Below are 26,795 nucleotides of genomic sequence, written 5' to 3'. Positions count from 1 at the left end.
ATGGAAACCGACCTTCCACTCCCCCTGTCTCCGGCTTTTCTTAAAGTAACCAGGGTACGTGCTCAAATCTGCCCCAGGGTGTGCGCCCCCAACTTGCCCCACAGCGTGACCCCCAGGCCCGTGGGGCGCTGGGCATCCCGCGCCGCACGCTCCACCATCCGCGCGGTTCCATCAGCTAGCCCAATCCCCGGCCCGCCTCCGGCTCGCTCCCTGCGCTCCACCCCTGGCCCGCCGCGCTCTGCCCCGCTCGCCCCTCCTCTGCGTCCGACCGCCCGGTCGCTGGGCGGCTCCCGCGGCTCCCTGGGCTCCAGCGGCAGCCCCTCCTGTCTCCATGGCGACGCGGCGTCCCAGGCTCGCATCTCGGAACCCAGCGCCGGCGGCGAGCGGGTCTGGCCCTCCTGGTCAAACCTTCGAGGGATCTCTTTGGCAGGGTCGCCAGCGGGTAAGCAGCGCCGCGGTGACTGCGAGTAATTTCCTGGTGTCCCCGCTAGTGGCGGGACCCAGCCCGCACCTCCGACGGCGCCTAACCCCGAAAACTTCTCTAACACTGCAGGTTGGGGCTCTGGAGCCCCACGGCTGCCGAGGCACCGCCCGAGAAGGTAAGGATGTTTAGCTGAGAGGAGGGGAGGTCTGCCTGGGTGTGGGTATCTCACCCTGCGGCCCGAAGGAAAACTGTCACCTGCCATCGCGGGGCCTGGAAACAATTTAATGATTTATAAGGATGAGCATTCCCTGACTTGCTCTTCCTGATCGCTCAAGAGAAGGGTCAAAATCCAGTCTGGATGGCTTGGTCTGTCCAAAAAATCAAGAGTTTGACTTTTGACTCCTTGAACCGCACTCCTTTGAACTCCTGTACAGCACACCAATAGGATTTCAACAGTATCTAGTGCTGTAACACCGGTAGCGTAGGTGAAGGTGTTTGTTCTTGCCCCCAAGAAAACTGCTTTTTAAAAAGGAGATCTGAAAAAGATACTTTATTTTTTAAATTTATTTATTTATTAAAGATTTCTGTCTCTTCCCTGCCACCGCCTCCCATTTCCCTCCCCCTCCCCCAATTAAGTCCTCCTCCCTCTCGCCAGCCCAAAGAGCGATCAGGGTTCCCTGCCCTGTGGGAAGTCCAAGGACCACCCACCTCCATCCAGGTCTAGTAAGGTGAGCATCCAAACTGCCTAGGCTCCCACAAAGCCAGTACGTGCAGTAGGATCAAAAACCCATTGCCATTGATCTTGAGTTCTAGTCCGGTTTTATCCCAGGCTTTTTCAGACCCAGGCCAGCTGGCTGAAAAAGATACTTTAAATACTTTAATTATCCTAAAACTCAATGTCAGTGACTCGGGAATACACACACACACACACACACACACACACACACACACACACACACACACACGTTTTTATTTTTGTTTTAATCTCCAGAAAACAACCTCAACAGAAATGATCTTTAACTGTGCCGAGTTTCCAGAACTAAATCCCAACATTTTCCTAGGAACCCCCACTGCACCCGCTCCAGAATTCCAGTCTCTCATCCGTCTTCGTTTGAAAGAGACATGCCTTAACTGTGCTCTCTGCTTCCATGTCCAAACAGTCTGGGGTTTCAAGTAGAACTGGTTTTCATTTCCCAGGTTTCAGGACTGTGTGTACAGAGCCAGGCCATTCATAATAAAAGCTCTAGGACTTATTGAGTGGTTGACTTCTAGTGGCGGTTAAGTTCCGTTGTTCTGTGTGTTTACCCATATAGGAGCCCACAAGTGAGCGAGTGGTTACCTTGTATCATCATTTTATACTTCAACGAGCTGAATTACACAGAGGTTAAGGAATTGACTCAAAATTACAAGATCTGTTGAGATTTGAACGTAGGTTGCCTCCAGCAAGCCGCTGTCCTGCCAAGGAGAGATTAAGGGGTGGACGATCATCTTATATGGATTTGACGCTGTACAGTGAAGTGTGCCTTGGTTGTGTTATGCTTCCCCCCACTAGCCAATCCTTCTTCACCACAGTCTACACCACAATCTACACCACAGCCTACACCACAGTCTACACCACAATCCACACCACAGCCTACATCACAGTCTACTCATCCATTCTGTCAATCAGAACACAAGGATGTTTATGGAAACAAATAGAAAAAAAAGAGCAAGATAGTTGCATAAATACAATAGAGGAAAAATGTTATACCTTCCACCATTACAAGAGAAACCTAAAACAATATTTGGGAATTTGACCCTTCAGCGTTAGCAGCTCAGTTGATAAATAGCTGTTTGGACTTTGCAATCCACGTGGGACCCGCGTGGCCCCACTGGCTGCTAGTTAGTGACATTGGCCTAGATGTGTCTGTTGTGAGATACCTTACATCCATTTTGGGGTACTGAGTCCTTTGGGTACCATCAGTTTGAGGTAACCACATTCCACAGGCTTAGTTCCTGTACATGACTTCATGGCTACCGTGGTGAACAGTTGAACTCTAGTTGGCATGCTGTGGTCTCTGTTTCTTTCCAGTCCTACCCATTCAGCAATTGCTTGCTGAGCAGCAGCTTACATGATACGGAGCTCACTGGGCCCTAGAAATGGGCAAATCCCCAAAGTTCCTTCTCTCACAGAACTCCCAGCTAGTGAGACCACGAGTGCATATAAGTGAATGAAACTGTCATGACCTCATATTTGGCTTCATGGGAGACCTCTTTTTTTTTATCTTTAACATTTTTCTTTTTTCTTTCTTTTTTGTTTTGTTTTTTGAGACAGTACTCATAGGTAGCCCAGGTTAGCCTGGCACTGACAGTCAAGATACTTTTGCCTTGGCTTACTGAGGTTGTTGGCATGTACCCCCATACCCAGTCACGCTCATTTGTTTGTTTGATGGAGCTGGGCTCCAGTCCAATCAGTACCTGATGCCTTTAAACAGATGTAAATACAAAACTTATGACTGAGAAATAGTTTCTTTGTCACTCTCTCTGTTCCTCTCTCACACCAAAGACTGAACACACGGTCTTGCGTATGCTAGGCAAATGACCAACCACTGAGCATTTTTGTTTGAGACAGATGCGAAGTTGTCCAGGCTAGCTTTGAACTTAGCTGTGTAGCCCAGGCTGACCTGGAACTTGGCCTTTCTCCTTCCTCCCTCAGTCCTCCTACAATTACAGGTATATTGCCACTGTTCTGGGCTAAGAACCAGTTCTCAGGTACCTTCCTCTATGGTTGTGGTCATTTCTGAATTCTCTAGCCAAATCTCCATATTGGTAGGTATTATATAGTAATTCTGCTCCCCATCTGCTTTGAGAATGTTCATAACATCCAGGATTGATTCTATCCTTGGCATCTCTTGGTCCATGTAGATGATGCAATCCAATGCAATTCTGTTTATAGATGTAGGCAGTGAATCACCATGGTTGGCCAGCATCTTCTCTGAATTCTTTATCTTGTCTTCTTGCCTCTGTTTTCTCTCAGATTTACCCTCCACCAAATTTCTGGGGTCAATTTAATCTTTGGGTCTTCTTCAAAGCCTTAAATTTGGTTTACCTCCCCCAGTACTTATAGTCCTGACTCCTTAGCATGTACCAATTAATGGCTTTTATACTTTGTCCCCAAATACATCTCTAACTTCTTCTGCAGACTTGCTGACACTGAGTTGGACTCCAGCTTTGTTAATGTCACCTTTACAGTGGTATCCTATGGGGAAGATCCAATCTTACAATGTTACAAACTTTGTGGTTGGGAGTCTTTTGATTTGTTCCATGTTGGCAGGTGGACTTAATGCTTCTTACTTGACATGCCCAGAGGCTATGCTAATTCTGCTACTCAGGCTTTTATTATAGGGTACCAGGTATGATAGCAAGAAATAAGAGCCATAGTAGTCAAATCTTTTGGTTTCAAACAGCAACAACAGACCCCTCACAACTCAGACTTGTTTCAGAAAAAGTGAGAAATTAACTGTCCTGCCCATGGGAGGGACAGAGATTGAGGGGAAATTGGGACTCAGCCAGCATTAAAGATGTATGTGTATGCCTCTTAACTGTGTTCATCTTGTCTCTCCCTTTCTCTCCCTTTCTCCTGTCCCTCCCTTCTGTTCCCTCTCTTTCTCCCTCTCCTCTGATCTCTCTTCTCTCACTCCTCATCTCTCAACCCGGAGTTCTAGACTCACATTTTCCCAACTTTATGACAATCCTAGTTGGAAAGCCTCAGAGGAATTTTGTGAGGAGTTAAGCTTGGATCACAGGTACACCACTTGGGCCTGTCACTGTTAGCTTGAGTCACCACCATGGGTGTCTTAGTTAGGGTTACTATTACTGTGTTGGAAAACCATGACCAAATCAACTCAGGGAAGAAAGGGTTTACCTGGCTTATACTTCCACATCTTAGTCCATTGCAGAGGTAAGTCAGAGCAGGAACTCAAACAGGGCAGGAACCCAGAGGCAGGAATTGATGGAGAGGCCATGGAGGGGTGCTGTTTCCTGGTTTGCTCAGCCTGCTTTCTTTTAGCACCCAGGACCACCAACCCAGGGGTGGCACCAACCACAATGGACTGGGTCCACCCGAATCAATCACTAATTAAGAAAATACCCTCCAGGCTTGCCTGCAGCCTGATCATATGGAGCAGTTTCCTTAGTTGTTCCCTCCTCTTAGGTGACTTTAGCTTGTGTCAAGTTGACATAAAACTATCTAGCACAGTGGGACAGCCAAGCAGCTAGATCCGGGGGCAGACACTATGTAATACATTGTTTATGGATGCTTGTAGGAAACAGAGTTACGAACAGAATGCAAGAGACACAGGACTAAGTCCTGGGTCTGGATCGTGGCACTGGAGGGTGATTTAGGGGCCGTTCTCCTCCTCAGTCTTTCCACTTCTGCCTCCACGGCAAGTGGACCCTTCTTGATATCACTTCTTATTCACGTGTTAAAAGGAGTTTGATTGATCTTGGTCTTCACTATTATCTTGGTTTGAACAGTATAGAAAATTACATGGTAGCCCTTCAGAAACCTTGGGTACAAAGCTCTGAAGCCTGGACAGGAAGGGAGACACTGTTTCTGCCTTGAGAGGCTGAGGTTACTTGGGGCTTCCACTTTAATTTCACCCATGTTGAACATTACAGCTTTCTCCATGGGCCAGCGATCTTTGTTAATACGTATCAGTACTTTAGGGCTGAGGTGGCTTTGTAAGTTAATTGTCTTCAAAGCTAGCCTGTTTGTCTCAATCACAGCTTCCATTTTGCTCCCCACAAAACAATCTTAGCCCAAAGGACATGTCCCCAGCTTTTCTTTTAGATAAAGCTTGAAGGTTTTGGTAGCAGTGTCTCTCCTATGTGCCAGGCTCCGTGTTAAACCCTGTCTTGCCGGGTGGTGGTGGCGCACACCTTTAATCCCAGCACTCGGAGGGCAGAGGCAGGTGGATCTCTGTGAGTTCGAGGCCAGCCTGGTCTACAAGAGCTAGTTCCAGGACAGGCGCCACAGCTACAGAGAAACTCTATCTTGAAAAACCAAAAAAACAACCAAAAAAAAAAAACTAGTTTACCCAACTTCATTGTCACAGTGACCCAGAGAAGTCAGCCTGAACTGAACCTTAAAGGAATGAAGTCACTTTCCAAACTGACCTGAGTAGGTGGCAGACAAGCTTTGAATCTGGTCTCTGACCCCTAAGGAATCAGTGCTGGGATGGGAGATGGCAAGTGGACATCTCTTGGGGAATGGAGCTGATGGACCGAGGAGAGTCTGGGTCTGTCGGTCCTCATTTCCCTTTGCCACAGAAATGGGAAAAGAAGGAACGGTTTGCCTGATTGTGCATCCCAGTAAGGACTGCAGTCCTTGCAGACCTGAAGCTGGAGATGTCAGGGAGGCTCTAACTGGGAAGCTCGTGCTCGGCCCGTCTTACCAGCGTGTCCACAGGACAGTAGTCATCTGTGGAGCCCATTTAGGAAAATCATTTATCATGCCTTGATTTTTCACAACTGGCTTCCCTCAAAAGATGTCTTGCTTTCTGGTACACTATAGCTCTCTATCAACTTTGCAACAGAGAATTAAGTTAGTAACATATTTAATATCTGGCTTGGTCAGGGTTCCCAGAATGCAAAGCCGGGGTGAAAGGGTAAACATTTCTGCTTTGTTCAAGAATGAGAGTCTGTCTGAGAAAGACAATTGGAGAGCAAGCAATCCCAACTAATGACCTTTGCTTTGCTGTCTACAGTCTTGGCCCTGGATTTTGTATTCCAGAAATCCCCAGGTATGTAATAATAACCATTCTAAAAGTCTCATTTGAGTGCTGGGCATGGTGCCACACAGCTGTAATCCCAGCACTTGGGAGGCAGGTGGATCTCTGTGAATTCAAAACCAGCTTGGTCCATGTTGGGAGTTCCGGGTCAGTCAGAGCTACTAAAGTGAGGCCCTGCCTGCCCTGGGATGTGGAGCCAAGTGGGGAAATGAGTGAATTGTTAACACTTTCTATAATTAAGTGTGACCTTTTCCATAAGTGAAAAATACAATTAAATGAAATGCATCTAGACATTTAAAAAGCTCCATTATGGGGAAAACCAATTATATAACTAAGTAACTTAGAAAGGACCAAAACCTCAGAGAAAACATTCAACTTCTAAGTATTAGTACATGCATGTCATGTGAAGATTTATGAGGAAAATTTACAATGTATCATTAGATAAAATAAAAGGTCAATTTGTACTTTTATATATTTAAATGAGACATGTTATTAAATAGTTGAATAACACCTAATATTTAAATAACATTTAAATATTCAAACAATCAGTGAAATTCCGTATCCTTCCACCTTCCTCTGGCTCCCTGCTCTAAAGGGTGTCCTTCCTGGCACCAGCAAACTGGACTGTGGCAGCGACTGACTTATGTACCCTGTTCTAGTTTGTTGAAGCTGGGGAGAGAAATAAAAATGTGAGCTGAATGAAGTTACGATTTCCAGGGTCAGCTCAGTGGGAAGGATGTCCTAGGCCTACTACTGAATGTATTTTAATCTAGACCCAGAGTTCAAGATAATGAACCGCAAAGGTAGCAGCCCTAGAGGACTGTCCGGCACATCGCCACTGCCCCGTGCAGAATCCTTTCTGCAGCTCTGTCTACATGCTCACCAAGGAGAGATAAGAAAGTTGGTTTCTCTAGACCAGTGGTTCTCAACCTTCCTAATGCTGCGACCCTTTAGTACAGTTCCTCAAGTTGTGGAGACCCCAACCATGTAAATTATTTTCATTGCTACTTCATAACTGTACCATTGGGGATCATAATGTGTTTTCCAATGGTCTTAGGGGACCCCCTGTGGAAGGGTCGTTCAGTCCCCCTAAGGGGTCGCGACCCACAGGTTGAGAACTGCTGCTCTAGCCTTTCTAACTTCATTCCTTACCCTGGATGGATCCATGCTCCGCGGCCTGCTGACAGTTCTGTGTTTTACTTCATTTGTGTTTACATTCATACAAGTATTCAGAAATTTGCAAAGTGAATATCTTGTTCCTTTGTTTTGCAGAAACTACCTAGACAAGAAAGATGTTGTAAAGGTAAAGGGTGCGGGGCTGGGATGCAGCTCAGCTGGTACAGTGCTTGCCTAGCATGGCAAACGGGAAAGCCCCTTCCATCCCCAACCTCCATGAACTGGGCAAGGTAGCACAAGCCGGGCTTACTTGCCCTGTGCATTTTTGGTTGTGTGCCTGCTCTTTTGATGGCTAAGCCATTTCTCCACCTCAGTCCTAACACTTGGGAGGTGAAAGTAAAAAGATCAGGAGTTCAAGGTCATCTGTGGCTACATGATAAGTTCAAGGCCAGCCCTGGATGCTTAAATATGCCTTGTCTCAAAAAAAAAAAATAGGTAAAATGTATACTGCTGAAGGTTTTGTTCTTGTTTTTGGTTTTATTTTTAGAATGCTTTGGGTCAGCTTTACCATCAATTTATAAAGTTTAAAAATAATTGGCTTTAGTATATATTACACAATAGAAATATTTACACAAAGGCTCTTGTTATATTTTTTCCAAATACTTCAAACTGAAGTAACAGTGATAATTCTAGTTTTTCTTCTCACTTCTATTTTAGGCATCAAAAAGCAGACCGAATGGCACATTGCTAGTGTTTGACCCAAAGGGTAAGTGATTTATTTCTTAGAATGTGTTTGACCATGATCTTACTCTGAATATTAGTTAAGAAGAATATTGGAGTGGTTGAATGTGGTTGTATGACTAAATACTAAAACCCTGTGTTATGTATCTTTCAAAAAAAACTTAACTATTTTTCAATTAAAAATTTATGTTAGAAATAGCACTGTTGAAAAAAAATAATAAATATTTTTTTTCTTCTCTTTCAGAAAAAGTGATGATTGACCCAAATAAAACAGTGCCACAGTAAGAAAATGTCTTTGGTCTTGCCATTTAAGTAATTAGACGTAAATAATGCAAACCGATTGTCACCTAGTTAAACTTGTGAAGGCAGGCATGCAGGAATGGGATCAGCTGTCACTTGAGTGGAGAAATATTTAAAATGAAAACTGAACTGAGACAGAAGTGAAATAGGCAGTACTCATTTCTGCCCGATGCTTAAATGAGTGTTTTCTGCCTACACTTCCCACTGTTCTTCTGTTCGTTTTGTTTTGTTTTGTTTGATTTTTGAGACGGAGCTTTGGATACTGTCTTGGAACTCACTCTGTAGACCAGGCTGGCCTCAAACTCACAGAGATCCACCTGCCTCTGCCTCCCAGGAGTGTCAGGATTAAAGGCTTGAGCCACCAACTCCCAGAAATACTGCCTCCTTCTTTAAAACATCCCTGTGAGTAGTTACTTTAAAATTAGTATTCTCAGCTGGGTGGTGGTGGCGCACGCCTTTATTCCCAGCACTCGGGAGGCAGAGGCAGGTGAATCCTTGTGAGTTCGAGGCCAGCCTGGTCTACAAGAGCTAGTTCCAGGACAGTTAGGACTGTTACACAGGGAAACCCTGTCTTGAAAAACCAAAAAAAAAAAAGTATTCTCAGCTCATTTAATGTACATTATTAGTCCTACATAAAAAGATAAATAAATCATCTTGAATAGTTGAAGAAGCTGACGTTTGAAAGTCACGGAGGAGTAGATCAGTCAAATTGCTGACTGAGATCCTGCTCCGTTCACAGGATCTAACACTTGGTTAAAGTCCTTCATGATACTATCTGGAGGAAAATATAATATGTAGATAAAGCTGCGGGCCACTTCCCGCCGCCTGGCTCCCAGCTGCTGGCTAGCTTTACCCAAAATAATTACACGGAAACTGTATTTTTTTAAACACTGCTTGGCCCATTAGCTCTAGCCTCTTACTGGCTAATTCTCACATCTTGATTAACCCATTTCTTATAATCTGTGTAGCTCCACAAGGTGGTGGCTTACCGGGAAGGATCTTAACCTGCGTCCATCTTGGAGAGGAGAGCTATAGCGTCTGTCTCACTTCCCTTCTTCCTCCCAGCATTCTGTTCTATCTACTCCACCTACCTAATTTTCTGTCCTATCAGGCCAAGCAGTTTTCTTTATTAATTAACCAATGAAACTATAGATAGACAGATGATCCTCCTACATCAATAATATTTGTTCTGTGAATAAATATTGTAATTAAATAAATAAATAAAGTTTGAATGTTGACCTTAAAACAAATTCGTAGGGCTGGAGAGCTGGCTTAGCAGTTAAGAACCTCTTCCATGGTGGCTCACAAACATCTGTAACTCTAGTCTCAGGGAATCCAACAGCCTCTTCTGGCCTTTTAGGGCACTGCATACATATGGTACAGACTCTTGCAGGCAAAGCACCCATACACATAAATTAAAATGAAAAGCAAAAGGTGCCTGTGCCAACCCTGACCCCTCAGTTGAGTTCTCAAGACTCACATGGTCGAAGGAGAGAAATCTCTCCCATTCATATGAATCAGTGGGTTCTCCACCTTCCTGACAGTACAGTCCCTCCATACAGTTCCTTATGCTGTGGTGACTCCAACAATAAAATTATTTTCGCTGCGACTTCATAACTGTAATTTTGCCGCTGTTCTGAATGGTAATGCAAATATCTGATATGCACATATAGATATCTGATACACATATGCAAATATATAATATATGCATGCAAATATATGATATACATATGCAAATAACCAATGTACATATGGCCCACTAAGACCCCTGTGATAGGGTTGTTCAGCCTCCTAGGGGTCTTGGCCGCAGCTTGAGAATCATTGATACACACACACACACACGCATGAACATAAACATAGCTCTTGGGAGCTGCAGGTAGATTGTCTGTCATGCCCAAAGTCCTGCTTCATTTTGAATCCTATTGGCCAAGAAGAATTCTACTCCATGCAACATATATTTTACTTCCATACTGTAATAGCTAAAATATCCATCTTCAGTTTTGTTGCAAACTTTATACATCCTATAGATAACCTAAAAAAAACAAAAACCACCTTTAATCCCAGCCCTCAGGAAGCAGAGCCAGGCAGATCTCTGAGTTTGAAGCCAGCCTGATCCACAGAGTGAGTTCTAGGACAGCCAAGGCTAATCAGAGAAATTCTTGTCTCTACAAAAATAGCAACAACAATAAAAAACAAACAAAAAGCCAAACTTGTGTATATGTAGTGAGTGACACGAGCCACGTGTGTAAAGGTCAGGAGACCATTCAGCTAGGAGTTGAGTGTCTCCTTCTGTCATGTAGGTCCTGGGACTTAAAATCAGATCATCAGGCTTGGCAGCACGGGGCTTCCTCAGCCGTGCCACCTCAGCACCCTGTATATTTTGTATCAAAGAGAAAATAATATGTAACAGAACAATATTAGAGGACTTACATTTGTTTCAAATTAAGGTTACAGTCCACCAGAAAAAAAAAAGCCTATAGAAAGTATTTCTGTCTCCAGGCACATAATTCTAGCCTGTTGTTACATAGTTGAAAGCATACTCAAAAAGCGTGAGATGTGATGTGCAGTCGTAAGGGAGGTTAGCGGGTCATCCATTGGTAGAAATGAGTGAGAGCTGTGTCCGAGAGCCCTGCTACATCGGTTGCTTTTCTTGGTACTGTGACAAAATAAATACCTGACAAAGCAACTTGAGTAAAAGGGATTTATTCTGTATCACATCATGGCCGGGAAGGAGGCCCCACAGGGGCATGAGGTGGCTAGGCACGCTTGGGGCAGTCAGGTGGTGAACGCCATGCTAGCTTGCTTTCTCCTTTTCATTAAGCCCTGAGATCCAGCCCTTGTAATGGTGCTGCTCATATTTAATAACTCTTTCTATCTCAGGGAACTCAAATCTATAAACTCCCTCATAAGTGAGCCCCAAGCACTGTCTCCCAGGTGATCTAGAGCTTGTAGATTGACAGTCCAGAGATTGGGTGCCTTAGGGCCGGTGTGACTGTAGATGGCAGTCAATGTTCATAGACATGGTGAGCAGGGGTGAGACTCGGGGGTGATCCACATCCCGAGGGAGACGCAGCTCAGGAGGTCATTGCAGCTTGGACCCAGACAGAAAAGCAGAGGGGCAAGTCCCTCCAGCCCCAGTCTACCTTTTGCAAGAGCAACATGGTCAGGACCTCCTGTGCCCATTCAGGGACAAGAGCAAGGCTGATCAATTCAGCCAGTGAGCTTTACAGATGTATGGCGTGACCACCCCAGGCCTCTTACCCAAGGTGAGGGTAAAAGGGGTTAGTGTTTGAAGACAAGTCATAGTAAAATGGAAAACTGCAGGAACCATAGCTCAGAGGATTAACTCATGCAAAGTCAGTGACTTTCACAGTGGGCTTCTCATCCACTTCCATCCCATGCTGACTCCGCCCACTGACTGGCAGGTCTGATTTGGTTAAGTAAAGACCCCACTTGTGGTAGGTTAGAGACAACTGTCTCTCTTCTTTCCCTTGTCTTCTCTTCTGTACCAGCTAAGGGAAAATGGCTGCCGCCAACTCACAGTTCTTTGGCCAACGTTGAAGAAACTGTATCCTTGGGGGGTTGTTCCAGAATGGCGGTAGGCTGAACAGCCTTTTCTAAAATGAATGCTAAGCTGCGCTTTTTCCTTTCTGCTTCACTTTTAAGATGCCTTGGACGAAGACCAAGATTGGCAAGCAAGCTTTATAGTTCCCCAACACAGATCTCCCTGGGAATAGCTAATACATTCTCAGCAAAGTAAGATTTAAATAACTTTTGGGTTTGACCCATGGTTGATTCATATAAATTATTTAGGACAAAATTTAAATTGTAAGTTTTCTGATAGTACTACTAATAACAACTGGGAACATCTCCTAAATAGGCAGATATTAATTGTTATTAATTATTAATATTATTTATTATATAAATAAGCTAAGAAAAATGCTAAAACTTAGGATATCTACCCTCAGTCATAACCACTTGCTTTGTAGTTTGAGGCTGGCCTCAAACTCACAGAGATCCTCCTGCCTCTGCCTCCTGAGTGCTAGGATTAAAGGTATGCACCACCACCTCCTCGCTAGTGCATAACTTTTTTGTTTGATTTGTTTCTTGAGACAAGGTCTCTCTGTGTAGTCTTGCCTGTCTTGAAACTTACTCTGTAGACCAGGCTGGCCTCTGCCTCCCAAATGCTGGAATTAAAGACACATGTGCCACCATGCCTGGCTGATGGCACATAACATTTCATTGTGTATATGCACCATGTATTTTCTTTACCTACTCATCCTGTCTTAGTTAGGTTTACTACTGCTGTGATGAAACACCATGACCAAAGCAACTTAGGAAAGAAAGTGTTTAGTTAGAGGCTTGCTTACAATTTCAGAGGGTGAGCCCATGACCATTATGGGGGTAGGATAGTAGCAGGCAGGCCAGGATGGCACTGGACCTGAAGCTGGGAGCTCATATCTGGTCCACAGGTTGCAGGCAGAGAGGGAGCAAGGCTGGGCTTAGCATGGGCTTTACAAACCTCAAAGTCCATCTTCAGAAGCACACCTCCTCTAACAAGGCCACACCTACTAATCCTTCTCAAACAGTTCCGCTAACTGGGAGCCAGACATTCAAACATACGATTCTATGGGAGCCATTCTTATTCAAACCACCACATATCCATTGATGACTATTAGACTGTTCCCACTCTCTGACTGTGGTGAATAGTGCAATAACAAACATTTATGTTGAGTATCTCTAGGGTATGATGGTTTAGAATCATCAGAATGAACGAACAGGGTAGCTTAGTCCTAGGAAATAAAGGCTACACTTTTACCTTTTCTAAGGAATATAGCAAGCTGGTCAACCCAGTTGTAAAGTAGTAACCCCAGGGCTAGCAAGAGGAACAGAAAGTAAAAAGGAGATTAGCACACAGCCTGATTTCTTGAGTTTGGGCCCTTCTGGTGAAGGGTAGCTTCCTCTCACCTCCACATACAAGCCATGATATATGCCAATATACATAGTACATGCAAAGAGAGAAATAAAGAAGGAAAGAGAGAAGAAAGGAAGAGAGAGAAAAAAAGAAAAACAGAACCCAAGATAGCTGACTGTTCTGAGGTCAGTGTTTGAAGGAGCAAAGCCTCCACAATTTGAGGGGAAAATAACACTTTATCTTTTTGTGTTTTTCCATGCAATTTTTTTCTTTGAAGTTTGAGAACAAGACACACTGGAAGATTCTTAATCCCTCTGAAAAGGGATTTGGGTTATTTTTCCACAAGCGTAGGCGTGCTTCTCTGGGAATGAGCACTGTATCCAGAATGGCTTTGTGTTCATGCGCTGTTTATTGGCTTGCAGTTTCTGATGTAAAAGCTCAAAGAGGCTGTTCTAGGCTGTGGGGTGAACATGAGTGTTGGAACCTCACTAAAAGTACAGCACTTGGCAAGAGCACACATCTATTTATACTTTTTTTTTTTAGAAAGCCATTCAAGGCCAGTTTCCTTAAATGGCTTTATGTCGCCACGTCACGATGATTTCCTAAGTGGTACTCTCACATGCTCTGGGTTGGAACTCTGCAAAGATTCTAGGAATTGTTGCACAATAATGAGTGCCAAGCAGAAATAGTTTTTTATCAGCAATGAAAATAATACTTTTCTAAAGAGCCAGCATTCTATTTAAATCCATATTTGGTATATTATATTATGATTTTCTTTGAAACATAGTTGGCACGTGTGTGTGTGTGTGTGTGTGTGTGTGTGTGTGTGTTATGAACTCTGACGAGCTGTCGCACTGTCTGCTTTGACGGTTAGGAAAGAACCCTGTGCAAAGAAGACTGAAGATAAAGACTCTTCAAAAAGTCCTGAAAGCAGACCGTCCTCAAGGAGTGTTGAAAATAAGGATGTCTTAACAAATCGGCAGTCTGACCTGTGGTTAACTTCCTTCCTTAAAGAAACTGCAGGTAACAAATAGCATGTCTTGGGCTGGAGAGATGGCTCAGTGAGTAAGAGCATTGGCTGCTCTTCCAGAGGACCCGGGTTCAATTCCCAGCACCCACCGGTCCAGTTTCAGGGGATCTGATACCTTCACGCCAATAAAGTTAGGTAAATTATAAAAAATAATATTAAAAAAATCAAAATAAATAGCATGTCTTACTGGGCTTCTTAATTGTGGCTTCTGTTCTAGCCCAACTGTCCATGATCTTTTGGACATGAGTTGACAACACTGTCACTCTGAGGCAGGTCAAAGGAAGCAGTAATTGTTCAAACTCATATACCCAGTTATTTGATATACATTCAGATAGGCATCTGTGGATATGTATGATGATCACTACAGGGTATTAGACCCTAGAATAGATTAAAACACCATGACAGCTTACCAAGCCAGAGTGCTAGGTACCAGCTTAAAAATCTGGATACAAATAAAAAAAATCTGGATACAGTTGTCAAGGCAGACACTGACATTTCTCTTAGGAAGTTCACATTCTACAGGAAGATAGTTCTTAAAAAGTAAGTGTTTATCGGTTGAAGAATAGACACAGAAGATGTGGCTTACTTATAGAAAGGAATAGCTTGGACATTAAAAATAAATGAAATTATGTCATTTACAATGTGGACGGAACTGGAGATCTCTATATTAAATGAAACAAACCAGGCAGAGAGACAGTGCCACACCCTCATCATGGGATGGGTAGTTAAGACTGGAGGAGGGGTTACCACACGCTGGGAAGAGGAGGGAGAGAGGAGGGCTGAGGAAAAACTCAGCACAGGTTAGAGATAGGAGTCTGATGTGTTGTTAAATAGTCGGATGGCTGGAAACCAGGAAAATGATCTCAAAAATCTTAGACTGATGGGGTTCATGTAGCTGTAAGGAAGTGATGTGTTTCATGCATTGAAACATTATGGTACTCATGAATACGTAGTGTGTGTGTGTGTGTGTGTGTGTGTGTGTGTGTGTGTGTGTGTGTGTAAGTCAAGGTTTCTCTGAGTAGCCCTGACTGTCCTGGGACTTGTTCTATAAACCAGGTTGGCTTCAAACTCAGAGATCTGCCTCTGAATGCAGGGATTAAAGGCATGCACCACCATGCTCAGCTGAATGCGATCTTTATCAATCACTATAAATAAAAGTTTTGAACAGCAGTGTGAAACACCAACTTGAAAGATAATTTGAGGCTGTAGGAGGGGCCACCCAAGAGAGAATCCTCTGGACTCGGAGATTTGGGAACTTGTGCACTACGCTGTGTGTGCAGTGAATGAGCCCGTCCCTGTGATGTCGCAGGATGTTCTTGGTCATCCATTATGACCTTCCTCTGATGACCTCAGTATGGTGAGGTGGTGCAGAGACCAGGCGTGCTCTAGAGGGTCAGGAGGTTACAATTCCATGGAGACTGTGGATGAGAAAAAAACAGGTAGATGGGTACCTTCAAAAGAGCTAGTGTCGTGTTTCAGGCTGACATGTTTGGCTTGGAGTTGGTTTTACTTTATCTTCTTTTTTTTTTTCTGGTCTGTATTTTTCCAGCCTGTCTTCTTTGGTGCTCTTCTCTGAAAACCATCTTTTTCTTTCCTATAAAGTGTTTTTATGTCATTTAGAGTACCTCATGGCCATGGTCTCATCAATGAAGAGACCCCACAGACATTTCGAGAAGGGCCTGGGTCTAACTAGTTCAGTCTGAAAGTATGAAAGACTACACAAAGCCAAAGGAACACCCCACAGTGCTTCCCATGGGATGGGGGGCACATTAGAAGAAACAAAGTGAAATATTCTTTACAATTGCCATAATACTGCATTTTAATGCATTTCAGGAAAGATTAATGTAGAACATGGTATTAGTTCTAGCCGATACTCTTGACTGACTCCCAGACCAAGTGGGGTTGCTACGTGAACTTGAATAGAGGTTGTTTCACCTTTTTGTCCTATTTGCTCATCAGTAAATAGGAATAGAAACACTACCCAGATGGAGAGGTGGCTCAGTGGTTAAGAGCACTGGCTGCTTTTGCAGAGGACCCAGGTTCAATTCCCAGCACCCACGTGGCAGCTCACAATTGTCTGTAACTCCAGTTCTAGAGGACCCAACACCCTCTCACAGATATGAATGTAGATGAAACACCCGTGCACATAAAATAAAATAAAATAAAATAAAATAAAAGGAACCATCTTAAAGAACAACAAAATTTATAAAGCAGGAAGGAAAACACTGCCTGTCTCCCTGGGATGTTGGGAGAGATAAGTGAGCGGATATGTGTACAGAGGGAGGCAGTAATGGTGGGTTTGTGCGCTGATTGTCTTTTATTAATATATTGGTTTCACAGATGCTAATAGGATCTGGTTCAGTTTAACGCTTTGGTTATGTGTTCTCTGTTTAAGATGAAGTGGACAAGGATGCAATCCTTGCAAAACAAGAGAAAATCAGTGAGTATTGCCTTGAGGACATCGAGGAGAAGTCGGATTCGACAGATGGCGATGGTGACGATGACACCAACGATGAAGATGACGAAGGCACCCCTAAAAAGGAGACTCGTGCCCCGCTAGAGTTGATGGCAGAAGTAAGTTTTTTGGTTTGGGTTTTTGTACGGTTTCTTTCTGTAGCTCTGGAGCAAGTCCTGGAACTCACGCTATAGACCAGGCTGGCCTCGAACTAATAGAGATCTGCCTGTCTCTGCCTCCGGAGTGCTGAGATTAAAGGCGTGCACCACCACCGCCCGGCCAGCAGAAGTAAGTTTTTGCGTGTGTATTATAACTGAAAACATATAAATATCAGAATAATTAAACAGGATACTATGTTATTAGATAGAGTAAATGAATTAGTATATATAATTATTTAAAAATTAGACTATTTCTTTGAGGACCATTTCTCCCTAAACCTGGCTCTAGGTGTGTGTGGGGGGGCGGTGTGGAGTGCGGGGAGATAGAGACAGGATGTACTTTATCCTGCATGTCAGCTCCATGGTGGAGCATGTGCTCAGTCTGCAAAAGGCCCTGAACTGACCTCTGCTCCCAACTCCCAGCAAATAAAGACTATTTCGTGCCAAAGGGGGAAAGGAATCACAAATTGTGGGGTTTTTTTTTCTTAATTTCTGGATAATCTCAATACATATGTGTAGTGATATTTCATTTGTATTTTAATAAATAAAGCTTGCCTGAAGACCAGACAGTAAAACAGCATCACTGGTCAGCCTTGCAGACCAGGCAGTGATGACACACCCCTTTCATCCCAGTAGCCACACCAGTTTCCATAGAAACCAGGAAGTAGTAGTGCACACCTTTAATCCCAGCACTAGAGAGGAATATGAAATGGGAGAAGACATTTCTCAGTGTCTCATTCTGAGATTCCTGGGGGCAGGATCGCCATTTCTGACTGAGGTAGAGATAACTGCCAGTGGCTGGCTGTTTTTCTTTTCTTTTTTCTTTTCTTTTCTTTTCTTTTCCTTTTTCTTTCTTTTTTTTTTCTGAGACAGGCTTTCTCTGTAGCTTTGGAGCCTGTCTTGGAACTAGCTCCAGTAGACCTTGCTGGCCTCAAACTCACAGAGATCCACCTGTTTCTGTCTCTGGGTTTTTTGTTAATCAGGCTATGTATATGCACATAAGTGCTCATTTCTATTTTAAATACCTGAAAAAAAATTCTGGCTGATTGGACAGAAGCATCGGCCTCTTGTAGATGATCTGGGTCTGGTTTCCAGCACCCACATGGCTGCTCATATCTACCCATAACTCTGGTTCTAGAGTGATGCCCTCTTCTGACCTCCATGGGCATGCATGTGGTACCTATATACCTGCGGGCAAAACGCTTGTGCACATGAAATATTTTTTAAAAAATACATGAAAATGTTAAAAAATAATTACATCTTTAGGTAGTAGAAGTATTTTCAATGAGGTACAAAGTATAAATTATAAAACAGTAGAAGGAAAACGATGCTGCCTTGGCAGTGCCAGTAGATGCTGAGCTACATAGTGTTAATCCACGGTTCTTCTGCTTGTCTTTAAAGATTTACTTGTGTGTGTGTGTGTGTGTGTGTGTGTGTGTGCGCGCGCGCACACGCTTTCATGTGTTCATGTGAACCACACATGAATGTCCTCAGGTCAGAAGAGGAACTGGAGTTACAGATGGTCATGATACAGGTAGTAGCAACAGAACCTGGGTCTTCTTAAGAGCAGCAAGTGCTGTTAACTGCCCAGCCATCTTTCTGGCCCCCATGGTTTGTTTTAAACTCGTAATATGACATTATGGTCTGCACTGGCAGAGGGAAGCTGACCCTGAACCAGAGAAATATGTAAACAGCGAGACCAATGTGATGTCAGTTGAATCAACCTCTCCATTCTCAGGCTCCTAAGTAACGCACAGACCTTGTAGCTAGACAACAGGACTGGGCTCTCTCACCAAGCTCCATCACACGGCTTCAGATACACACCTGGGTGGAGAGATGGCTCAGTGGTTAAGAACTTTTCCTGCTCTTCCAGAGGATGGGTAATTTGGTTCCCAGCCCACACACCAGGTAGCTCACAACTGCCTGTAACTCCAGCTCCACAGAATCCAATGCCCTCTCTGACCTCTGCAGGCATCTGCACACACAGCTGGCATGTATTCACACAGACACATACACACATATATGTGAATAAAAATAGATATTTAAGTATAAAAATATCTAAGTGTGGTTAGTTGACTGGCTGCAGACTCACTCATGGAGAAATGTATAAATGTTAAAAACAGAATAACTGCCAGCAGGTGGTAGCGCACACACCTTTAACCCCAGCACTCAGAAGTGGAGGCACGAGGATTTCTCTGAGTTCAAGGCCAACCTGGTCTACAAAAATCTTGAGCCCTGCCCCCCCCAGTCAGAATAACTAATCATTAATTAGTATTTTTCGGGTGTTTATTAAATTGACATGCAAATTCTGTCTTGAAACCACTTTCTGACAAATTTGTTTTTTAGTTCCTGAGAGCAGAAATGGGCCGAGACTACCAGCTGGCCAAAAAGTTATGTCAGATGAGTAAGTACAAAACGCTCACCTTCTCCGGCATCCCTTTGTTCTAGAAACAGATCCCACAGTACGAAGATGGCTTGACCATCCCAGTCTAGTGAACTCTCTACCAACATCTCAGGGATCCCTTAGGATAAATGAGTTCAGTTATCTAGGGACTCACTGGGACTTCTAGGATACTACTTTGTGTATTAAATCAAAGTACATTAATAGACCGGCTGCTAACCTGGAAAAGAGACTCATGACCGAGGAGGCAGTAAATCACTTTATGCCCCTGGTTTCAGAGATGCACCAGGTGGGACAGGAGTCAACATTAGCTGAACCTGTGTTTATCCCACCAATGTCCAGCCCTGCTTGTGTGCCAGGCACTGTGTGAGACCCTGGAAAGTCAGCAGGCAACTGAAACCAGTCCCACAGTCAGGTCTGGTGCTGGACAGAAAAGAAACTAATAGGTAAATGGTGTGCCAGGAATGATGGGTACCCTAACTGCTGGCTCCTCTTTTCCTGAGTCTCCAGTTACAAGCAAAAAATAAAAAATAAAAATAAATGGTGCCCAATGTGTGTCTTACACTCAGCTCTGAGTTTTAAATTTTAGTTCTGTGCCTTGTTTTGGGCATATTCTATTGACCTGTTTGTTTTTTTTTTAATTTACTTACCCTCCTTCCCTGTGTCCAATCTGCTGTTATAACTATCCAGGGAGTGAGCCAAGTGGGGTCACACTCCTTTAATCCCAGAATTTGGGAGACAGAGACAGGCAGGTTTCCATGAGTTTGAGGCTACCCTGGTCTACAAAACAAGTTCCAGAACAGCCAGGGCTGTTACAAGATAAACCGGTCTTGAAAACTACAAAAAAAACAAAATAAACTATTCAGGGAGTGAATTTCAGAGATTCTGTTTTCCAACATTAGAATGTTCCTTTAATGATTTGGGAAGATACCAGCCAGCTCTTACCTTGTACTTAATGTATTCCCAACCATTCTGACCACCTTCCCTTCTCTTTTCTCTTCCTCTTCCTCTTCTCTTCTCTTCTCTTCTCTTCTCTTCTCTTCTCTTCTCTTCTCTTCTCTTCTCTCTTCTCTAATAAACTCTCTCTACATAGCCCTCTGTCCCGTACTCACTACATAGACCAAGCTGGCCATGCAGATAAGGCTGGCCCCACCTTTTCTTCTAATATGGCAGTCATGGTTATTTTAAAAGTTAAAAATAGCAACCCTATTCCTCACTGATACTGAGACCCAAAACGGTGACTGTGATGGCCTTCAGTGAACACCTAGCCCAGGGTGGGAGTGTCCCCTCCCTGACACAGCACTTCACTGCTGGCTAAAGTGGCTTCATGACCCTGTTTGCACTGCATGGTTTGCATTGGAGGTGGTGCGCTTTATTAATTCTCGCAAACACTTTTGACCTTTTGTGTCTTTCAAGTAAAATGTTGGGTGCCCCACACAGAATTTCCCATCAGGAATCCAGTGTGTTCAAACACAGACCCATGCTCATGCTAGCACATCCTCTACGGCTGAGCTTGCCTGGCCCCCAGCCCTCCCATTCTGTAAAGGAGCTGAAGCAGGAGGTAGGTGGCTGGCTTGGCACGACTCACAGTGACGTGGCACAGGACAGCGGGAGCCCAAGCCTCTTCCTCTAGCGTCCTCCTCCTTCCGGGGGGGGGGGGGGGATAGAAGTGAGCGATTCTGCTTCTCTCACTCAAACTCCATGGATTTCTTATGGAGCCTAGATTGGGGGAAAGAATACTTTTTTAAAAAGGCCATTCCAGAAGGCCTGACTGAAGCTTGCAAACTCTCGGCACCAGCATGACATCCAGGTGGTTCTGACCAACACCCTGGCAGTGGTTGGCACAGATGGTAGGCGTTCTGTACGGTGCTGCTGGCCTGCCTCACCTGTCCACTGGGCTGAAAAAGTTTAAACTGATCTGTGTTCATGGGATTATATCCTCATGGAATTCCCTCCTCCCTGTCCTCTCCCCTTTCTTTCCCTCCTTCCTGCACCGGTGTGTTGAACACATGTTCTACCCTCACAAGCTGGAAAGAGCCCGGGGATCCAGGCTCATTCGCCTTCCCATCTAGGCTCACCCATCTACACTGCTCGCATACCTGTCTCCTAGCCCGTATTACTTCTGTCTGGGCATAACGTGGTCTGCTTCCTGTCCCTCTGTCTATACGCATTTACTCTGGCATTTAGGGGGCTCCTGCTATGATACACACCTGAGTGGGGGTATAGCTGTGCTTTTTCTGCTTTAATTCCCCCGTGCTGAGGAACAGAGAGACACAGCCCACTGCTTCACCGCCCCAGCCCCTCAGTCAAAAGAAGGCCCCCACTGAAAGTTAGCCATTCTCTACCCTAGAGCCATTCTTTTTAAATAATATTAATGACAATAACATCTAATACTTATTAATTGTTCTGCCATTCGCCAAGCCCTGATTCACACTCATAAAGTAATCAGTATGGTAAACATCACAAGGAGCCTGAAGCGCAGGCTTGAAATACTGAAACAGGACCCCGAAGCATTCCTGTAGGGGGCTCTTGCTTTCCCAGGTGCTCAGATGGCTCCAGGTTAGTAAACAGTCTCTAACACAAAATGCCAGAAATTTCCATCAGCTCGTCACAGACCCTCTCAGTCACTCTGGGAGTAAGGATCGCTAGAGCATGGACTAGGTACTGCTGGCCAAGCTTAAAGCTGCTCCCATTCCTTCGCTCTCTGGAAACTGACAGCTGGAGCAGCCAGGCTGAACCCCAGGGATAGCTCGCCTCATATCTGATCCCGTGAGATAATCCCAATTCCAGCAGGAAACTTCCTAAATTGTTTTAAGACTTGTTAACCTGTTCTGCCAAAACAAGTCCACTGTCAAAGACATTTGAGAACCCACAGTCTGGATCTGTGAATATTTCTTTGTGTCCTGCGGTTCCTCCTCCATGTAAACGGGACCTCCTTAACTGTATTTAACCTAGTCTGTCAAATGGATGTGTCCAGGGCAAATCAGACCCTGCTCTGCAAAGAGGCTTTGCCTCACAGAAGTAATTTAGGCTAATGATAAGCACATCTAGTCTAACTTAAAATACAGAAATAAGCACTTTGACAAGAAAGCATTGGTTCTGAAGACCCCTAAAGTCCTTGAAAGGAGCTTCTGAGCGGGCACATAGTCCGACTCAGACTGATGAGAACTGTTAATCACCTTTAGTAGTGTCAGGAATAGTCACTGGCATGGTGAATTGAAGCAGACGCCTGGGGATGATTTCCTGTGAGTCAGTGGAGTCTCGAACCATTCACCCTTCTCAGACAGGCAAATGAATAATAGCACGCTTGGTGTTTCAGTGCCCCCTGGGGGCCGCCAAGATAACTGCAAGAGAGGGAAGTGGGTGTGTGGAAAGAAACCGGAATATTCCTCAAGGCAGGTGGAAAAGAGGAGGGCGGTCTGCAGGGTTTTGAAAAGACAGGGTGACCTCGAAATGAAACTCTGGCCTCTAGGGTACTGGTAGCATATCAACAGGCCCCTGGAAAGTAGTTCAAAGGAAGAAACACGGTTACAGCAAGGATCAGCAAAAGGGAAGATAACAGATAGATGATAGATAGATTGATAGATTGATAGATAGATAGATAGATAGATAGATAGATAGATAGATAGATAGATAGATAGGTAGGTAGGTAGGTAGGTAGGTAGGTAGATAGATAGATAGATAGATAGATAGATAGATAGATAGATAGATAGATAGATAGATAGATAAGGGCTGTGGAGAGGGGAGAGCATTGAAGCGGGCAGGGTTAGGGTAGAGACTACGGGTAAAAATTGTCAGAAGAGAAAAAGTATAGTTTCCCTGTTTGGAACAGTGGCGCGTCTGTCGTGGAAGAGTTTGTACAAAGAAGAAAACTTGCCTCTTTTGGGATAGATGGGACCTTTATGTAGACTCTGTTGTGCAGACCCTGGGCAGGTGAGATTGGGAGGGGAAGCAGACCTCTAAGGACATTGTCTTTGCACCACCCAAGTCTCCGAATTTGGAGACTGTTGCCCTTTGGAGAATTTGATTCTCCAAGTCCTTCCATCGCCGGCCTGGGAAAGAGGCAGCGCTGAGGAGGTTGATCTCTTTGGCTGGAAGGTGGGAAACACCAGGAGCATCATTTCTCCTACAAAACACCAAGTGTAAGTGGAGTTTCCTTTGTGCTCAGATGTGCCAGGGGTAGGATTGTGGAAGTTCTTGGGGTTTGGGGGTTTTGTTGTTGTGTTTGTTTTGCTTTGTCTGCTCTGATTGACAGCTTCAGTCTGTCTCTAAGGGGCTGCTTGCTCAAACACTAGGTATTAATGACATACATTCTGTTCTCTATTTTCAGTCCTAATCTACGAACCAGAAAATCCTGTGGCCAAGGAATTTTTCTCACTTATTGAAGAAATATTGCTAAAGGGTAATTTTAAAATTTGAACTTTGTTTTTTTCCTCATAGAACTGTAAACCATGTTTTAAAAAAAACATTATGAGAGATTGTGAAAATATTTCTTAAGGAAATGTTAAGGAATGTCTAAATCAGTGGTTTTCAGCTTTCCTAATGCTGTGACCCTTTAATACAGTTCCTCATGTTGTGGTGACCCCCACCCATGAAATCATATTCATTGCTATTTCATAATTGTAATTTTGTTATAAATTGTAATGTAAATATCTGTATGTAACCCCCATAAAAGGGTTGTTCGGCCTGTCTTTTTAAGGATCTCATTGCTGATAGTAGAAGTTATTTTGACAGATCTGTGTTTGAAGTTCATTTTGAACCCGCAGACATCTACCTGCTAATCAACATAAATACATTGACAGTCTTGTTCTATTTTGATCCGACCCCAAATTAAGCCCAATTTTTATATTCCTCAAAATGCGTATTTCGTGGTAGAGGGAGTTGCGATGTAAGGGTTTTGGGAGGGTGGGCGCACTGGGAAGCATCATGAGTGTCTCTCCTTTGTGCGGCAGAGAAAGCTCAGAAGCAGAAGGACGAGGAAGAGGACAGTGAAGAGGAGGGTACCAGCAGCGAGAGCGAGGCCGAGAGCAGTGAGGACGGGAGCGAAGACAGCTCGGACGAGTGTGAAGACGGGTCCTGAGGTCGCTGCTGCCGAGAGTTATTTTCACGAGTGTATGCCATGCGGATGAAAATATAAAGGAGCTACTGTGCAGCCTGACTGTGGTTTCTTCGGTACTGAGTTCCAGCGATCTGCACTCTTAGTTCGAGCTCCTCGCTCCGTGTCCAGGCTTAGACCAAGACACGTCACTTCGAGAGGGAAGGAGGGAGGAAATATGACATCCTGGGAGCATAGCGCACGCCCCACACTATTTAATCTTACAACCCCAAGTAATATGTTACCATCCCCATTTTACAGGTGGGAAAAGTGAGGCACCGGGAGAGGAAATAGTTTCTCTAGTGAGAGTCACCTGTTTGTAGGGTCTGGATTTGCCTCTGTGACCTCATGGCTCAACAGCTGGGCTTTCGGTCCCCTTTCAAAGACTGCCCCATCAAACTTTAGCAAAGAACTCATCTGTCCATGTCACAGATCTGGAGATCTCATCTCCTCTCTGGCAGAGAAACTACAGTGTGTGTGTGTGTGTGTGTGTGTGTGTGTGTGTGTGTAACAAAAGAGGCCATGATTTTAAGAGGGAACAAGGCAGGTGTGGTAGTTTGAATGTTACTGGACGCCATGATCTCATAGGGGGTGGCACTACTAGGAGGCGTGGCTTTGTTGGAGTGGGTGTGGCCTTGTTGGAAGAAGTGTGTCGCTGTGGGGGTGGGTTTTGAGGTTTCCTATGCTCAGGAGACCTCCAAAGGTCTCAGTTGACTTCCTGCTGCCTGCAAGATGTAGGACTCTCAGCTGTTCCCCCAGCACCACCTCTGCCTGCATGCCGCCATGCTCCCTGCCACGGTTATAATGGACTGAACCTCTGAGATGTAATCAAACCACCCCAATTAGATTTGTTTTTCCTTCTTAAGAGTTGCCATGGGTCATTGTGTCTTTCCACAGCAATAGCAACCCTAACGAAGGCAGCAGAGCACATGGGGATTGTAGGGAGGAATGGGAAGAGGGAAAGTGAGTTGGTGATTATATTTTAATTTTAAAATTGTTCTAAATTTAAAATATATTTTACATTTTTTAATGGAGGTTGGAGAGAGGGCTTAGTAATTAAGAGCCATGGATGCTCTTCCAGAGGAACCAGGCTTAGTGCCCAGCACCCACACCGGAGCTTACAATTGTAGCTTCAGCCTCCTGTGATCTGTGCTGGCTACTCTGATGTCAACTTGACACAGCTATAGTCATCTAAAGGAACGAAACCTCAATTGGAAAGTTGCATACTTAAGACTTTAGGCAGACTTTTAGGGCATTTTTTTGTTAGTAATGTGGGAGGGCCCTGGGCTTGTGGTCCCAGGTACTAGAGGCTGAGCAAGCCATAGCAAGCCAAGTAGCTGCATTTCTTGGTGGCCTCTGCATCAGCTCCTACCTCCAGCTGACTGTCTTCGATTATGGACTGTGATATGGACATGTAAGCAAAAGAAACCCTTTCCTCTCCAAGTTGCCTTTGGTTATGGTGTTTCATCACAATAGTAACCCTGACAAATATGGGATCTGATTTCTTCAGACACCAGGCACCATGTGGGAGGTTCATATATGCATAGATGCATGTATGCGGGCAAAATACTAATAAAATAAATCTTTAAAAATTAAAAAAAACTCACAGGGTATTAGCTGGCATTGCAGTACATACCCACAATCCCAGTTCTAAGGAGGTAAAGGCAGGAGGATGAGGAGTTTTGAGGGCATGAGACCCTGTCAAAAAAATAAGACATTTTGAAATGAACATAGCTAAGGAAGTAAAAGACCTCCGCAATGAAAACTGAATAAATATACACACAGGCATGCATGTATACACACATATGCATACATACGTCACACACTGACACCACAGAAACATAAAAGTTAACTATGTGTGAACGTGCGTGCCAAAGTTCCGGTCTGTAGCCCCGTCTGGTCCTCCTTCTCCTGAGTACTGGACTTAAAGGCAGGAGCCACCACACCCAGCTGAAATACATATTTTAATTGCCAGCTCTCCTGGGCTCCTTACTGTGACCCCTTTAGCATTTCAGCTACTCTGTAGCAAGGTTTTGGGCCTCAGGTCCCTCAGTACCTCTTTGTAATAAAAATTATTCTAAGCCAGCCAGGACTGCAAAGCCATAAACCACACAGGAACACAAATGGGGCTGGAGTGAGGGCTCAACTGGCTGCTCTTCCAGAAGCCCAGGTTCAGTTCCCAACACCCGCATGGTGGCTTATGACTGCCTGTAACTCCAGTTCCATGAGATCAAATGGCTACTTCTGACCCCTGCGGGCACCAGGCATGCATGTGGCACACATACATACATGTAATCAAAACATTCATACAGATTAAAATAAACTTTTTAAAACTAAAATAAACACATACAACTCTATAAGATCTATCACTTGGAATATAAGGGCTGCT

General features: G+C 44.4%; 1 protein-coding gene across 2 annotated transcripts; it reads left to right on the top strand.

Moving 5' to 3' along the window:
* On the top strand, positions 1–24,469 carry Erich2 (glutamate rich 2). 2 transcript variants are annotated; one of them, XM_075984393.1, is made up of 12 exons: positions 1–442; positions 554–599; positions 6,172–6,207; positions 7,468–7,498; positions 8,029–8,077; positions 8,297–8,333; positions 12,019–12,108; positions 14,142–14,290; positions 16,693–16,871; positions 19,257–19,314; positions 23,642–23,713; positions 24,264–24,469. In XM_075984393.1, exons 1-12 carry the CDS (start codon positions 1–3, stop codon positions 24,389–24,391), a joined length of 1,317 nt encoding a protein of 438 aa, XP_075840508.1. In that variant the 3' UTR covers positions 24,392–24,469. The 2 variants fall into 2 exon arrangements, with proteins under 2 accessions (XP_075840508.1, XP_075840509.1); XM_075984394.1 differs by lacking the exons at positions 1–442; positions 6,172–6,207 and having other exon boundaries at positions 560–599.
* Positions 24,470–26,795: the final 2,326 nt, after the last annotated feature.

The sequence above is a fragment of the Microtus pennsylvanicus genome, chromosome 9, assembly GCF_037038515.1.
Source record: "Microtus pennsylvanicus isolate mMicPen1 chromosome 9, mMicPen1.hap1, whole genome shotgun sequence".
Lineage (NCBI taxonomy): Eukaryota > Metazoa > Chordata > Mammalia > Rodentia > Cricetidae > Microtus > Microtus pennsylvanicus.
This window is presented reverse-complemented; position numbering and strand designations above follow the sequence as displayed.

Excerpts from the sequence above, each read along its gene's own strand:
- Erich2 (XM_075984393.1), top strand. The coding sequence starts at position 1 with ATGGAAACCGACCTTCCACTCCCCCTGTCTCCGGCTTTTCTTAAAGTA. Across the intron at positions 600-6,171 it reads CCGAGGCACCGCCCGAGAAG|TCTTGGCCCTGGATTTTGTA; the intron begins GTAAGGATGTTT and ends TGCTGTCTACAG. Across the intron at positions 19,315-23,641 it reads CAAAAAGTTATGTCAGATGA|TCCTAATCTACGAACCAGAA; the intron begins GTAAGTACAAAA and ends CTCTATTTTCAG.